The sequence below is a fragment of the Cajanus cajan genome, chromosome 3, assembly GCF_000230855.2.
Source record: "Cajanus cajan strain Asha chromosome 3, NIPB_CcT2T_4, whole genome shotgun sequence".
Taxonomy (NCBI): Eukaryota; Viridiplantae; Streptophyta; class Magnoliopsida; order Fabales; family Fabaceae; genus Cajanus; species Cajanus cajan.
The window spans coordinates 37,305,855-37,323,122 of NC_138519.1; the positions used below are offsets into that span (position 1 = coordinate 37,305,855).

A 17,268-nucleotide genomic window follows, 5' to 3' on the forward strand; every position below is an offset into this window, starting at 1 on the left:
TGACTGGGCCCTCGGCATGGACCCCATCAGTCAAAACCTGGCTGGGCCCTCGGCATGGCCCCTGTCGGTCAGAACCTGGCTATACCTGTTCCCTTTATTCCCGCGCCATCGAGATAATAACGGTTAGCAAAATCCCGCCATTCTCGGGGCCCAAGAGGCCCACGAACGACATACTATAAAACCCAAAACCCTAGAGTTGAGAAGGCAGATTACACTTTTGAATGCTCTGGCTCTAAGGCACGATCTAGGAAAAAACCCTAGTCCACCCTTTGGCCGGAACATTTTGGCGCCCACCGTGGGGCTATGGTGAAACTCTTCCTACGCCCCAAGAAACACAAAAAACCTACACTTTACCATGGCGAGAGGCGGCAACAACAACAACAACTCGCAACCACCAACCATGGAGGAGATGATGGCCATGATCAATGGCTTAAGGGAGGAGAATGCGCGATCCAGGGAGAGAGAGAAGGTCATTCAACGAGAAAACGAGGAGATTAGGAGACGAGCGGATGAGATGTAGGCCAGAATAGCAGCTAGCTAGTACCAGGACTGTGGAGGAGGACATCATACTGGAGGTCCCTGGAGACTTTCGACCATTCTCGGAAGCCATAGAGGCCGAGATGATCCCTAGGGATCATCGGATACCACAGGTCGAACCCTTTGATGGAACGCAGGACCCCAGTCAACATTTGGCGGACTTCCGGGCTCAAATGTTGATCTGTGGAGGGAGCATGGAAGTCTGCTGCATGTTGTTCATGGGCACACTCAAGAAGGCGGCACTTGATTGGTTTAGTGGCCTCCCCGATCGATCCATCACCGACTTTGACGTCTTCAGTCGGCTGTTTATGGCTTAATTTGCTGCTAATAAGAAGAAGCCACCGATCACGTCGGATTTAGTTGATCTTAAGCAGCAACGGGAGGAGTCATTTAAGGATTTTCTGCAGAGATTCAATGAGGTTGCTCTAAGGATAGCATCGGTGGATGAGAGAATGGCGGTCATCGCGTTTCAGAAAGGTTTGAGGTCCGGAGCCTTCGACATTGCACTCGAAAGGGCGAATTGCCAAACAATGTCGGAGGTGAGGGCTTTCGCCTTGAGCCACATCAAGACGGAGGAGAACCAGATCATTAAAAGGACAGCTAAAAACCGAGAAGCCGGGGGCAGCAATAAGGAGGGGAACAAGCATCTTCGACCGCGATCAGACTGGAACAAACGACGTGACCGGTACAACGTGAAGGACGGCAATTACAGGCAGGCCGATCACGGTGGTCGGTCAAGGGGCGAGTGGACGCGCAACAATGAAGAAGAGAAGTTTACTCCACTCACTGTACCTAGGCGACAGATACACCACGATGTCAATAGCGCATCGTTGTTTGAGTTCCTGGCGGCGACGGAGCGACAGTTGGGCCCTTTCAAAATCGATTGGTGTGAGTTCCATAGGACTCACGGGCACTCAACTGAAAATTGTTTTATTTTGGGCAGACAGATCAAGCGCTTGGTCAAGGAAGGACGACTGAAGGAGTTTGTGGCGAAGCAGGAGGGAAGCTCGTCAGATAGGCGACCCAGGCGCACGCAAGATGACACCAGGAGGGACAGGCGTAGAGAGAGAACTCCTCCCAGAGACGCGCCAGCAAAGGTGTCGGAAGCCCATCAGCAACCCATCCATGGGGATTTCAACACCATCGTAGGGGGCTTCGCCGGCGGGGAACTACCTCAGCAGCCCGAAAGAGGTACACTTAGTCAGTGCTAACGGTGTCGAAATTCAAGCGACCATCTCAGCCTGAGATTTCGTTCTCAGACGCGGATTACGAAGGAGTAGCCCCTCATGAGGATGACCCCGTCGTCGTATCGGTGATTGTCATGGGGTACAATGTGAAGCGCGTGTTGATTGACCAGGGAAGTTCCGCAGACATTTTGTTCTGGGAAACCTTTGAGGGGATGAAAATACCTAACGACCGACTAATTCCTTATGTAAGGACTCTAGTTGGTTTTGCAGGAGACCAGGTCATCGCTAGGGGATACGCCAATCTGGAGACGACCTTTGGCCAGGGAGCTTAGATGAAGACGGTGCTCGTTCGGTATTTGGTGGTCGATGCTCAGTCATCGTACAGTATACTGATCGGCAGGCCGACTCTAAACAAGCTGGGAGCGATAGTGTCTACTCCCCATCTGAAGGTAAAGTACCCGTTGCCGAGTGGCGCTGTGGGGGTTCTCAGGGTGGACCAGGAGGTTGCTCGGAAATGCTACAGGATAGTTTAAAGGCGCGAAGGCGACTGTACACTAAGCGGGTAGAGAAGGAGGTCCACTCTGTCGAACTGGATCCTAGAATGGGTCAGTTCGACCACCGACCCGCCCCAGCAGAAGACGTCAAAGAAGTGGAGGTAATGGAAGGGAGAAACGTGAAGATAGGTACCTCTTTGACTCCCGAAGACGAAGAGAAATTGGTGAGGGTCCTAAAGGACAATGTGTCGGCATTCGCATGGCACTCCAGCGACATGCCTAGAATTGATCCAAATTTCTTGTGCCACAAGCTAGCCATAGACCCTAGTGCGAAGGCAGTGATCCAGAAGAGAAGGAAGTTTGGCGAGGAAAAACGAAGGGCTATCGCGGAAGAGACGCAGAAGTTAGTGATGGCAGGACACGTCCGAGAAATCCAATATCCGACCTGGTTGGCAAACGTAGTCATGGTGCGCAAGAGCAGCGGGAAGTGGAGAATGTGTACGGACTTCACCGACCTTAACAAGGCCTGCCCAAAAGACTCGTACCCGCTGCCGAACATAGACTGCCTGGTGGATGGGGCATCGGGATACGAGTTGCTAAGCTTCATGGATGCCTACTCGGGGTACAACCAAATCCGAATGCATCCCGCAGACGAGGACAAGACCGCTTTTATAGCCGATCAAGCCAATTTCTGCTACAGGGTTATGCCGTTCGGTCTGAAGAACGCATGGGCGACTTATCAGCGATTGATGGACAAAGTCCTTGTGAATCAGCTAGGGCGGAATGTGGAAGCTTACGTAGATGACATGGTGGTGAAGTCGAAAAGCGTCAGTCGGCACTTTGGCGACTTGCAGGAATTGTTCGACACCATTGGCAAGTACCAACTCAAACTGAATCCTGAGAAGTTCTCTTTCGGTGTCCAGGCGGGAAAGTTCCTCGGTTTCCTACTGACTCACCGCGGCATTGAGGCAAACCCCGACAAGTGTTCGGCCATCATCAACATGAGGAGCCCATCCACCGTAAAGGAAGTCCAACAGCTAACTAGAAGAATGGCGTCGCTATCCCGATTTCTGTCTCGATCAGCAGATAAAGCTTTGCTCCTCTTCCAGTGTCTGAAAAAGAATGACCGTTTTGCTTGTAGACCCCTAAAATTGTCCGGGTAGGAAATAAAGCTTGAAGACTCTTGAAGACCAAAGGAAAGTCAGCCGGAAGGACTCCTGGAAGACCCTGGAAGACCCTAGGATGACAATCTGTAGGTTTAGAGGTCTTAGAGTAGCAAAAAAATAAGAAAGTGGAGGGAATGAAGCCCAATACGGCCTCCCAAAAGTTCGGTACGGCCGTATTGAACATTTTAAACTACAATACGGCCGCACCAAACTCAATACGGCCGTATTGAAGTTTTTGAACTTCAATACGGCTGCACTGAACTCAATACGGCTGCACTGAACTTCAATACGGCTGCACTGAACTTCAATACGGCCGTATTGAGGTTTTTTGAACTTCAATACGGCCGTATTGAATTCAATACGGCCGTATTGTAGTTCAAAACTTCAATACGGACCGTATTGACCCCCAGAGGCCGTATTGCGCCTCATCCCTATAAATATGACGTCAATTGGACGTCATTCTACACTTTTTCACTGAGTTTTAACCCTCTTCTTGAGTATTCTAGGTTTTTTTGAGCAGTGCTCTGCCTAGAAATCACTCGGAGAGTTGATCCGACAAAGTTCTCGAGTTCTGAGCTTTTTGCTTGAGTCTCGAACTGAGTCGAAGGGAAATCCTCCGGATTTCCATAGTTAAAATTTTATAGGAGGGAGCGAGCGGTCTTGTAGAGGGAGGGAACGCCAAAACGCTTCCCAATTTCTGTCAAGATATATAAGAAAGCACGCTTCAAAGGTTTATCTCTTTAAAGTCCCTTCTTTTACCGCTTTCTGTGTGTACATATTTAAACTGTCATCATGTAGATAGTTAATTTATAATTGCTTAGAATAAATAGGGGTAATTTAGTAATTTCGCACTATTATTTTTAAATAATCTGTCATAGGGAACTCGAAAGGGGCGCTGTGGGGTGCTAACACCTTCCCCACGCGTAACCGACTCCCTTACCCGACTCTGGTTGTAATGGCCGAAGTCGATTTTCGAATCGATTGCCTTAAACCTCTTTTTCCAATGTTTTGAGTAAAACATTGGTGGCGACTCCATGAACCCTTCCTTTTTATGAAAACCGCTAATCCATGGAGGGTCCCGCTTGGGATTAACATGGATTGGTGAGCCTTTTAATAAAATTGCTGGTTTGACGAGGTCTCAGTTTGAGAATAAGTCATTCTAGCAATCCATATTTTTAAAAAAATAAAAAGAGTCCAACCATCCATCGCGAATGCCGAAAGCCCGTTTCGGGCCAGTGGCGACAGATGGCGACTCCACTGGGGAAGCCTCGAGAGTCAGTCCCATTTAGTGACAGATTATTTTTAACAAATAATAGTTAAAATTACTTCATTACCCCTTGTTTGTATGATGACATGTTTTATTTATATGGCTTTAATAACTGTTGTTTGTTTAATTTTCCGCAATTGTTTGAGATATAAATTGCACACAAACCTTTGCACACAACAGTTCCCTCTATACCCGGGGGCATGAGTGGTAAGCCATAGGGAGTGGATGTTAGTACGGCCGGTTGTCGAATGGGTCTATAGGTGCCCGTAGACCGTTGTCGGAAAGCATCACTCAAGGTGATAACCATGAACTCGAGTCCGACAGTGCGTTGGAGCTTTCCATCGACTTACGACGAGAGGAATTGGGTCCCTATAATGGGGGCACCTTGGGGGCCTCAGACCGGTGAGAACAATTAGAACCACCTTGAATATGCACCTTTCTGCAGGAAACCCCTACCTCGTGATTCGCTCGTGACTGTTCGTGGATGAGTGAATTGTTTGTGTAAATGCTTATGTGCAATTGTTTGTGCATTAATAAATAACCTCGTGATAAGGTCTAAAGAATAATCCCCATGCATGAAAAAACCATGACATGAGAGGAAAGACCATGTGTGAAAATATAATAAAAGTGAGGAGCATGTGCATCATTACCAATAAGATATCATGCATCCTCATAAACCATGCATTCTAGGTTCACCAACACCTCTTGACATGAGTAAAAGAGACCCATAATTATCGAGATTCTCCGTTGGGGGGGGATCATAAGTCAAGGAGGGTGGTAACACTCCGTTTTAAAAAGGCAGCGCCTTAAAAATGGAGGGTTATCAAGCTCATGTCAAGAGCGTATTCATCCCATAAATAAACTAATTAAAATATTCATTTTAGAAAGTGGCTGGTCATCTCTCTGTCCTCACACGCGCGCAGAAAATCAACAAGATGGATGCGCTGGAAGAGCAAAATAAGAAGCACACAACCGAGCTCTCTCAGCTCAAAGAACAGATGGCGCAAATGATGGAGCTCATACGTCACCATAATATGCATGGATCACACCACAGTGACCATGAGTCCCATCATGGAGAGGAGGAAGAGCACGAGGAAGAGCCTCCACACGCTATACCTATAGGGGCTGGAATTGTAATCAAAGAGCCCGAGGTTTCAAAAGAACAATTCCACGCCCTAGAGGATCGGTTGAGGGCTATGGAGGGGCATGATTTTGACATCAAAGATGCCACCGACATGTGCTTAGTGAGGGACATTCAATTCCCTCCTAAATTTAAAGTGCCAGATTTCCCGAAATACGTGGGATCGACTTGCCCCAAGAGTCATCTCACCATGTACTGCCGAAAGATGGCTGCATATGCCACAAACGAAAAGCTCTTGATCCACTGCTTCCAAGAGAGCTTGGCTGATACCGCGCTCAACTGGTATATGCAGCTAGATGGAAATCTAGTACACACATGGAGGCAGTTGGCCGACGCCTTTCTCAAGCGCTACAAATACAACATCGACCTAACACCCGATAGGTCAGATCTTCAAGCCTTGAGTAAAAAGAACGATGAATCATTCAAGGCGTACGCCCAACGTTGGAGGGAGTTGGCGGCACAGATAGAGCCCCCGCTGTCGGATAAGGAGACGGTGTCCTTGTTCATCAATTCGTTGACTGGTCCCTATTATGACAAGATGATAGGGAACACGACAACACTCTTCTCGGACATCATCACCATTGGGGAGAGAGTGGAACAAGGACTTAAAAGTGGGAAGCTGGCTAAGCCTTCCCAATCATATGAAGCTAAGAAGGCCTTCGGGAAGAAGAAAGAAGGAAGAGTCAACGCTGTAACCATTTCTCCATCTTCTTCCACTTCGAAGTCGGGAAAGTCGCAATACAAGCCTGTGAGGAAGTTTGATAAACTTCCGACCACATATAGCGACCTCCTACCGAAGTTAGTGGAAGCTCATCTTCTAGCTTACATTCCACCAAGGAAGATGGATCCACCTTATCCCGAGTGGTACAAACCACAAGATAAATGCCTATACCACTCGGGGGCACCAGGACATTCAACGGAGAACTGTAAGGCTCTCAAATACAAGGTCCAAGACCTTATTGATGCCGGGTGGGTCACCTTCGATTCGACAGCGCCCGACGTGAGCAAGAACCCTCTGCCAAAGCAGGAGTAGAAAGAAGGGCAAGCCACGATAGGGCCCCTCCTTAATTTTCTTTTTCTTTTTGGGACTCATGATCAGTACCCGAGATCATGAGAACCTTTTCATGTAAATAAGGGTTTTTGTACAATTTTAATACATATCAATAAAGAGGCATTTTCCACACATTATTCTCTCATTTGTTCTTTTCTCTCTTTCTCTCATTAATATTAATAAATTCTAAACCTAAACAGAACCAATAAAACAATTATGTCTGTGATTGTTCGCTCCGACCGGGATCCGAAAGTTGAGGATGAATGGGTTGAGTCGGACAGTGATAAGGAGACCATTTCTCCGGACTTGCAAAGACTGCTAGATCAAGAGGCTCGTCTACTCCAACCGCATCAAGAAAAATTGGAGACCGTGAATTTGGGGCAAGGCCAAGAAATAAAAGAGGTCAATATTGGAACCCATATCAGTGATGAAATAAGGGAGCAATTGATCCAGTTGTTAAAGGAATACAAAGATGTATTTGCATGGTCGTACCATGATATGCCCGGTTTGGACTCTAATATCGTCGAGCACAAATTACCACTGAAAGAAGGGTTTCGACCCGTCAAACAAAAGCTCCGACGAGTCAAGCCCGAATGGTCTTTAAAGATCAAGGAGGAGGTAGAAAAACAATTAGACGCGGGGTTCCTGATTGTATCCCAGTATCCCGAATGGCTGGCTAACATAGTGCCGGTCATTAAAAAGAATGGAAAGGTTAGAGTTTGTGTTGACTATAGGGATCTTAATCATGCTAGTCCAAAGGACGATTTTCCCTTACCACACATCGATACATTGGTGGATCATACAGCCACAAACACACTCTATTCCTTCATGGATGGGTACTCTGGGTACAACCAAATCAAGATGAATGTGGAAGACCGCGAGAAGACTTCCTTCATTACACCCTGGGGTACTTTTTGCTACAGGGTAATGCCTTTTGGACTCAAGAATGCGGGTGCCACTTATCAACGAGCGATGGTGACGTTATTCCACGATATGATCCACAAAGAAATTGAAGTATATGTGGATGACATGATCGCAAAGTCAAAAGATGAGATGGACCATGTCCAATATTTGAGAAAATTATTCAATCGGCTTCGCAAGTATCAGCTTAAGCTAAATCCGGCTAAGTGTACTTTCGGAGTCCGGTCGGGTAAGCTTCTCGGGTTCATCGTCAGTGAAAAAGGCATAGAGGTGGACCCCGATAAAGTAAAGGCAATAATGGAAATGCCTACTCCTAAAACTGAGAAAGAAATTAGAGGATTCCTCGGCAGGGTGAACTACGTCGCAAGGTTCATCGCACAGTTGACTGACACGTGCAAGCCAATATTCAAGCTGTTGCGCAAGAATCATTCCGAAGTTTGGGATGAAAATTGTCAACAAGCTTTTGATAAGATCAAACAGTGCTTGGCCAATCCACCGGTATTGGTGCCACCTGTCGAGGGAAGACCATTAATCCTCTACTTGACGGTGCTTGATGAGTCTATGGGGGCTGTGCTGGGACAACAAGATGAAACAGGAAAGAAAGAACAAGCCATCTACTACCTGAGCAAGAAATTTCTTGATTATGAAACCCGCTATACGCCGCTAGAAAAAACGTGCTGCGCATTAGCATGGGCAGCGCAAAGGCTCAGGCAGTACATGATTAGGCATACTACTTGGTTGGTTTCCAAAATGGATCCAATTAAGTACGTGTTCGACAAACCCATAATCACTGGGAAGATCGCCCGATGGCAAGTACAATTATCAGAATTTAACATCATACATGTCACTCAAAAGGCCATCAAGGGTAGTACCCTAGCTGATTACCTAGCACACGGGCCGACCAACGACTACCAATCCCTTCAGGATGATTTCCCCGATGAGCATATAATGCATCTACAACATGAAGAGCTTAAAGATGATGCATGGACCATGTATTTTGATGGAGCCTCCAACATGCTTGGACGAGGGATTGGCACAGTGCTAATCTCTCCACAAGGAAAACACATTCCCATAACGGCAAGACTCAACTTCGATTGTACAAACAATATGGCAGAATACGAGGCTTGCGCGTTGGGAATCCAAGCAGCCATCAACAATGGTATCCTAAAGCTCAAAGTGTTTGGTGATTCGGCCCTAGTCATCTACCAATTACGAGGTGAATGGGAAGTCCGAAATCCCAAATTGATACCATATGTTGAGCACATCAAAGATTTGACACAACTCTTCCAAAGTGTCGTCTTTGAATACATTCCAAGGGAGGAAAATCAGTTTGCTGACGCTCTTGCTACACTATCATCAATGTTCGCCTTGGATACTGAGCATGAAATGCCCATCATCAATATCCGGAGGCATGATAAGCAAGCGTTTTGCCTTCTGATAGATGAAGTGGTTGATGATCATCCATGGTTCCATGACATCAAGCAATATTTGACAAAAGGGGAATATCCTGATATGGCCAGTGATAATGACAAGAAGCATATCCGAAGAAGGGCCATGGGATTTTTGCTAGTCGGCGAAACCCTCTACAAGAAAAATTATGACTCGGTCTTGTTGAGATGTGTAGACCAAGTCGAAGCTCAAAACATGATCAAAGAAGTTCATGAGGGGGTTTTCGGTACCCACATTCCCGGGCCCGCAATGGCTAAAAAGATCCTCAGGGCGGGATATTATTGGTCGACCATGGAAAAGGATTGTTACCAATATGTGCGAAAATGCCATAAATGTCAAGCATACGCCGACAATATTCATATCCCACCAACCCCACTCAACGTATTGGCTTCGCCTTGGCCATTCTCAATGTGGGGCATGGATGTTATTGGACCCATTGAGCCGAAAGCATCCAACGGGCACAGATTCATTCTTGTGGCCATTGACTATTTCACCAAATGGGTAGAAGCGGCATCGTATGCTCATGTGACCCGAAAGGTGGTAACATCCTTCATCAAAAAGAATATGATATGCAGATACGGTATTCCTGATAAGATCATCACTGATAATGGATCCAATTTGAATAACAAAATGGTGGGAGAACTGTGCCAAGAATTCAAGATCCAACACCACAACTCTTCCCCATATCGGCCAAAGATGAATGGGGCAGTCGAGGCAGCCAATAAAAACATCAAGAAAATAGTGCAAAAGATGGTTGTCTCATTTAAAGATTGGCACGAGGTGTTACCCTTCGCTCTCCATGGTTATAGGACTTCCATATGCACATCTACCGGAGCTACTCCATTCTCCCTTGTCTATGGGATGGAGGCAGTTCTACCCGTCGAAGTCGAAATACCCTCTCTGAGGGTGATCATGGAAGCAAAACTTTCCGAAGCAGAATGGGTTCAAAGCCGGTATGACCAGTTAAACCTTATTGAAGAAAAACGGCTGAACGCCATATGCCATGGTCAAGCCTATCAGAGAAAGATCAAAAAGGCTTTTGACAAGAAAGTCCACCCTCGAGTCTATCATGAGGGAGAACTGGTAATGAAGAAGTTGCTACCAGCTCAAAAGGACAAAATCGGAAAGTGGGCCCCAAATTACGAAGGACCATATGTGGTGAGGCGAGCCTTCTCAGGAGGAGCACTGATCCTCACGGACATGGATGGAGAAGAACTTCGATACCCAGTCAACGCTGACGTGGTAAAGAAGTACTACGCTTGAAGACATTGCTTGCACAGGCCCGCTAGGATGAAAACCCGAAAAGGGCGTCCTAGGCAAAAGTTAGGGCAAAATAAAAAGCCCGCCAGTACAAGGGTACTAGGCAAAACAAAGGCAAAATCACCCCCGCTAGGATACGTCCTAGGCAAAAGTTAGGGGGAAAAGAATAAGACATAAAAATAAAGCAAGCAACGATCACTTGAATCGAAAACCGAAAGGCGATTCATGTGATTATCTTCTAGAAGCAAGCGTCTTGCAGTGTCTACACTCCTGACTCAGGCATATCACCCGAAACAACTAGGAGAATGTACGGAGCAACAATTACAGATATAATTGTTAAGCCCAATGTAAATAGCCTACCCAGGCCAGCCATTCTTCAGAAATTTCCTTCTGTATATCTTTCTGTAAAAACACTTGTGAATATTAATAAAATATCTATTCATTTCTTTTCTCTCTTGACCATGTGATTATGCCTCTAAATTGGTATTTCTAAAAAATTGTATGAAATTCCTTAATAATCGGTCAATAAAAGAAAATGGGAGGGGTTCCTATAAAATCCGTAATCTCCTGCGTAAAAAGACTCACAAAAATATTCCCTCACGTCAATGACAGAAGTTCCTCCAAGAAAAGGAGGATAGGGAGAGCTATTCATTTTTCTGAAAATATTAACAAAATAATAAAACTTACATTCCGTGCATCACACACATATTAGTTGCATATTCAAAGACCTTATCATAAGGTAATTGCATAAAATAAAAAAATTGCTTGTGTATGGCAGCGGTCAACAGAAAGGGCCGCAAATCAACAGAAAAGGCAAAAATACAGAAAAAGCCAAAAAAAATGACAAGAAAGGCAAAAAATACAGAAAAAGCCAAAAACGACAAAAAAAGGCAAAATACAGAAAATCCAGCAAAATTGTACAGAATAACTAAGCCTGGAGAGGCTTGCAGAAACAATACTCTCTCATCATACAGAATAACTGAGCCTGGAGAGGCTTGCTGAAAAAATACTTCCTCAGAATAATTGAGCCTGGAGAGGCTCGCCGAAATAATACTCAACAAATTGTACAGAATAACTGAGCCTGGAGTGGCTCGCCGAAATAATACTCCCCAGAGATATCTCAGCTTTCACCCTTGGATCAAATTCCCCAGTGAAAGCTATCAAACCAAGATCAGCAAAATTCCCCAAGGGAGGCTTGATCATCTAAACAGAATATCCAAGTCGAAAGGACTTAAACTTCTTTAGTGGAAGATAGCTTTCCAACTCAAAACAAAGAGTGAAGCTAAGCCTGAAGAGGCTTTCTAAATAATACTCTGGGATACATAAGATCCCCAAATCCCCAGTCGCCTACTCAAGAGGCACCCTTACAAAAGGAGAAAAATAAAAAATAAATATTCCCCAAGCGGAATTCGGCATCTAGCCAAACCATTAAACATCAAGATGATTTGCCTAACAGAAGAGGTCAATCAAAAATCAACATCCAGAATCCCCAGCGGATAACAGCCTACACAGAGGCAGCAAAAATCAGAAAATCAAAAAGAGTCACCCTAATAAGGATAACCGGGATACTCCACCACCGTCAAAAGGACGTCAGCCAATCATAAGGCATCGCTCACATTAGAAAGAGCATCTTCGTGTCTACACCCCAAGGAAACAGAAATTCCTCAATGGGTACCAACTACGCAATGGAAAGTTGGGACACAAGAACCTATGAGTAACTGCACATCCCCTAGACGGATCCCTGCGTTATCCAGCCCTCAGTGGCACAAAAATAAAAAAAAAAACAATCGTCGAAACAGCATCGTGGACTGTGGAGACAAAATCATCACAAATCCCTGGAGAAGGAAAACTCACGCTACCCCGAGGTTGTCAAGAACACGGAGGTATGCAACTACCACGAGGTTGTCAAGAACACGTTGGTATACCCTGGAGAGGGAAAACTCACGCTACCCCGAGGTTGTCAAGAACACGGAGGTATGCAACTACCACGAGGTTGTCAAGAACACGTTGCTATACCCTGGAGAGGGAAAACTCACGCTACCCCGAGGTTGTCAAGAACACGGAGGTATGCAACTACCACGAGGTTGTCAAGAACACGTTGGTATAGCCTGGAGAGGGAAAACTCACGCTACTCCCAGGTTGTCAAGAACACGGAGGTATGCAACTACCACGAGGTTGTCAAGAACACGTTGGTATAGCCTGGAGAGGCGGTACTCGGCTACCCCGAGGTTGTCAAGAACACGGAGGTATGCAACTACCACGAGGTTGTCAAGAACACGTTGGTATAGCCTGGAGAGGCGGTACTCAGCTACCCCGAGGTTGTCAAGAACACGGAGGTATGCATGAGCCTGGAGAGGCGACGACTAATACTCACCCTGGAGAGGGCAAACTCAACCTGGAGAGGCTACTCAACAATTTTCCCACCTGAAGACACTACAAGTCGGAAGGATGGCTTATTCCCCGGACAATTGGGTCAACTCCTTTACTTATCAAACGGTACACCAAAAGGCCGTTTGACTAAGTAAAGGGGGGGCAGCTGTAGACCCCTAAAATTGTCCGGGTAGGAAATAAAGCTTGAAGACTCTTGAAGACCAAAGGAAAGTCAGCCGGAAGGACTCCTGGAAGACCCTGGAAGACCCTAGGATGACAATCTGTAGGTTTAGAGGTCTTAGAGTAGCAAAAAAATAAGAAAGTGGAGGGAATGAAGCCCAATACGGCCTCCCAAAAGTTCGGTACGGCCGTATTGAACATTTTAAACTACAATACGGCCGCACCAAACTCAATACGGCCGTATTGAAGTTTTTGAACTTCAATACGGCTGCACTGAACTCAATACGGCTGCACTGAACTTCAATACGGCTGCACTGAACTTCAATACGGCCGTATTGTAGTTCAAAACTTCAATACGGACCGTATTGACCCCAAGAGGCCGTATTGCGCCTCATCCCTATAAATATGACGTCAATTGGACGTCATTCTACACTTTTTCACTGAGTTTTAACCCTCTTCTTGAGTATTCTGGGTTTTTTTGAGCAGTGCTCTGCCTAGAAATCACTCGGAGAGTTGATCCGACAAAGTTCTCGAGTTCTGAGCTTTTTGCTTGAGTCTCGAACTGAGTCGAAGGGAAATCCTCCGGATTTCCATAGTTAAAATTTTATAGGAGGGAGCGAGCGGTCTTGTAGAGGGAGGGAACGCCAAAACGCTTCCCAATTTCTGTCAAGATATATAAGAAAGCACGCTTCAAAGGTTTATCTCTTTAAAGTCCCTTCTTTTACCGCTTTCTGTGTGTACATATTTAAACTGTCATCATGTAGATAGTTAATTTATAATTGCTTAGAATAAATAGGGGTAATTTAGTAATTTCGCACTATTATTTTTAAATAATCTGTCATAGGGAACCCGAAAGGGGCGCTGTGGGGTGCTAACACCTTCCCCACGCGTAACCGACTCCCTTACCCGACTCTGGTTGTAATGGCCGAAGTCGATTTTCGAATCGATTGCCTTAAACCTCTTTTTCCAATGTTTTGAGTAAAACATTGGTGGCGACTCCATGAACCCTTCCTTTTTATGAAAACCGCTAATCCATGGAGGGTCCCGCTTGGGATTAACATGGATTGGTGAGCCTTTTAATAAAATTGCTCGTTTGACGAGGTCTCAGTTTGAGAATAAGTCATTCTAGCAATCCATATTTTTAAACAAATAAAAAGAGTCCAACCATCCATCGCGAATGCCGAAAGCCCGTTTCGGGCCGGTGGCGACATTGCTTGGACAGCCGAGTGTGAAGAAGCTTTCACGGGGCTCAAAGAATCCCTAGCGTCGCCCCCGATTCTAACAAATCCGAGACTGAACCTCCCTTTGCTGATCTATATATCAGCTTTCGCCCGAGCAGTCAGTTCCGTTCTTGTACAAGAGCGGGAAGGCTCCCAAGCTCCTATCTATTTTGTAAGCAGGGTATTACAGGGAGCCGAGACGAGATACCAGAGGATTGAGAAGCTAGCCCTAGCAATACTGATAACGGCGAGGAAACTGAGACATTATTTCCAGAGTTATGAGGTTGTCATCCGGATGGACTATCCGATTCGCCAAGTACTACAAAAACCCGATCTGGCTGGCCGAATGATGAAGTGGTCAGTCGAGTTATCAGAGTTCGCCATCAAGTATGAACCGAGAGGAGCAATCAAAGCTCAAGCATTAGCCGACTTCCTGATAGAATTGACCCCTCTAGCCGAGGAAGGCGCGATCACCGAAACCCAGTGGATTCTATCGGTGGACGGTGCTTCAAATCTAGGAGGAAGTGGAGCCGGGATAGTCTTAGAGGGACCAGGAGGAATACTATTAGAACAGTCACTGCGTTTTGAGTTCCGAGCAAGCAACAACCAAGCCGAGTATGAGGCATTGCTAGCGTGGATGAGTCTGGCAAAGGAGATGGGGGCAACAAGTCTATCGGCTAGAAGCGATTCACAGTTGATCACCGGGCAGGTAGCGGGCACTTTCCAAGCAAAGGACCCTCAACTAGCCAAATACTTGGAAAAAGTTAAGCTTCTATCGGAGAATTTTCGAGAGTTCTCGCTCAACCACGTGCCGCGGGAGCAAAACTTGAGGGTCGATCTGCTCTCCAAGCTGGCCAGTACGAAGAAGCCAGGAGCCACTCGGTCGGTCATCCAAGAGACCTTAACACAGCCGAGTATTAACGAGCCACAGGGGAGTGTTCTCTTCATCCAAGAGGAACTTGACTCATGGATGGGACCCTACATTGCGTACCTGACTCAGGGGGAATTGCCAGAAGACAAGAAAGAGGCCTCATTGATACAGAGGGAGTCAGCCAGATTCGTGGTTATCAACGAGAGGTTGTATCGAAGAGGCTTCAGCTCTCCCCTTTTAAGGTGCTTGACCATGTCACAAGCGCAAAGAGTGATGGAGGAGATACACGGTGGAATGTGTGGAAGTCATATCGGTGCTTTTCCTAACTTAGTATTTTGTCCCCGTAAAAATATGAGGGGTTTTTGCTGAGAAGGTTTTTAATGAGGCACCGATCTTTCAATTCCAATAAAATGTCATCTCACTGTTTTCTATCATGACTCCTAACATATGTTATTTTAAAGGCACCAAACTCGTGATTGTCGGCAAAGGTCCGACTGGGCGAGTATAAATAACTCGAAGACAAACTCGTGATTGTCGGCAAAAGTCCGACTAGGCGAGTATAAATAACTCGAAGACTGAAACTCGTGATTTTCAGTAAAAATCCGACTGTGCGAGTATAAATAACTCGAAGACTGAAACTCGTGATTGTCGGTAAAAATCCGACTGGGCGAGTATAAATAACTCGAAGACTGAAACTCGTGATTGTCGACAAAAGTCCGACTGGGCGAGTATAAATAACTCGAAGACTGAAACTCGTGATTGTCGGTAAAAATCCGACTGGGCGAGTATAAATAACTCGAAGACTGAAACTCGTGATTGTCGGCAAAAGTCCGGCTGGGCGAGTATAAATAACTCGAAGACTGAAACTCGTGATTTCGGTAAAAATCTGGTTGGGCAAGTATAAATAACTCGAAGACTGAAACTCGTGATTGTCGGAAAAAGTCCGACTGGGCGAGTATAAATAACTCGAAGACTGAAACTCGTGATTGTCGGCAAAAGTCCGACTGGCCGAGTATAAATAACTCGAAGACTGAAACTCGTGATTGTCGGAAAAAGTTCGACTGGGCGAGTATAAATAACTCGAAGGCTGAAACTCGTGATTGTCGGCAAAAGCCCGACTGGGCGAGTATAAATAACTCGAAGATTGAAACTCGTGATTGTCGGTAAAAATCCGACTGGGCGAGTATAAATAACTCGAAAACTGAAACTCGTGATTGTCGGAAAAAGTTCGACTGGGCGAGTATAAATAACTCGAAGACTGAAACTCGTGATTGTCGGCAAAAATCCGACTTGGCGAGTATAAATAACTCGAAGAATGAAACTCGTGATTGTCGGCAAAAGTCCGACTGGGCGAGTATAAATAACTCGAAGACTGAAACTCGTGATTGTCGGCAAAAGTCCGACTGGGCGAGTATAAATAACTCGAAGACTGAAACTCGTGATTGTTGGTAAAAATCTGACTGGGCGAGTATAAATAACTCGAAGACTAAAACTCGTGATTGTCGGCAAAAGTCCGACTGGGCGAGTATAAATAACTCGAAGACTGAAACTCGTGATTGTCGGCAAAAGTCCGACTGTGCGAGTATAAATAACTCGAAGACTGAAACTCGTGATTGTCGGCAAAAGTCCGACTGGGCGAGTATAAATAACTCGAAGATTGAAACTCGTGATTATCGGTAAAAATCCGACTGGGCGAGTATAAATAACTCGAAGACTGAAACTCGTGATTGTCGGAAAAAGTTCGACGGGGCGAGTATAAATAACTCGAAGACTGAAACTCGTGATTGTCGGCAAAAATCCGACTTGGCGAGTATAAATAACTCGAAGAATGAAACTCGTGATTGTCGGCAAAAGTCCGACTGGGCGAGTATAAATAACTCGAAGACTGAAACTCGTGATTTAGGCAAAAGTCAGACTGGGCGAGTATAAATAACTCGAAGACTGAAACTCGTGATTGTCGGTAAAAATCCGACTGGGCGAGTATAAATAACTCGAAGACTGAAACTCGTGATTGTCAGAAAAAGTTCGACTGGGCGAGTATAAATAACTCTAATATTGAATGATGAAAGATGGACGACTACACTTAACACATTCCGATATTGAACGATTTCTTCATACGAGTAAAGACGATTTCCCATACGGATATCGGGCAAC

At 45.7% G+C, this 17,268-nt stretch overlaps 1 protein-coding gene across 1 annotated transcript; it reads left to right on the plus strand.

Annotated features, from left to right (window-relative positions):
- The first annotated feature begins 355 nt into the window (after positions 1–355).
- LOC145956267 (uncharacterized) lies at positions 356–15,483 on the plus strand. The gene is made up of 5 exons (XM_083071838.1): positions 356–469; positions 870–1,728; positions 1,797–2,002; positions 2,110–3,355; positions 14,348–15,483. The coding sequence occupies exons 1-5, from the start codon at positions 356–358 to the stop codon at positions 15,481–15,483; spliced, it is 3,561 nt and encodes a 1,186-aa protein (XP_082927964.1).
- The last annotated feature ends 1,785 nt before the right edge of the window (positions 15,484–17,268 follow it).

Bases quoted from the DNA above. Each gene is read 5' to 3' on its own strand.
- LOC145956267 (XM_083071838.1), top strand. From the start codon at position 356: ATGGCGAGAGGCGGCAACAACAACAACAACTCGCAACCACCAACCATG. The intron at 1,729-1,796 runs GTACACTTAGTC...TTTCGTTCTCAG, and splicing joins ACCTCAGCAGCCCGAAAGAG to ACGCGGATTACGAAGGAGTA. The intron at 2,003-2,109 runs GTCATCGCTAGG...GTCATCGTACAG, and splicing joins TTGGTTTTGCAGGAGACCAG to TATACTGATCGGCAGGCCGA.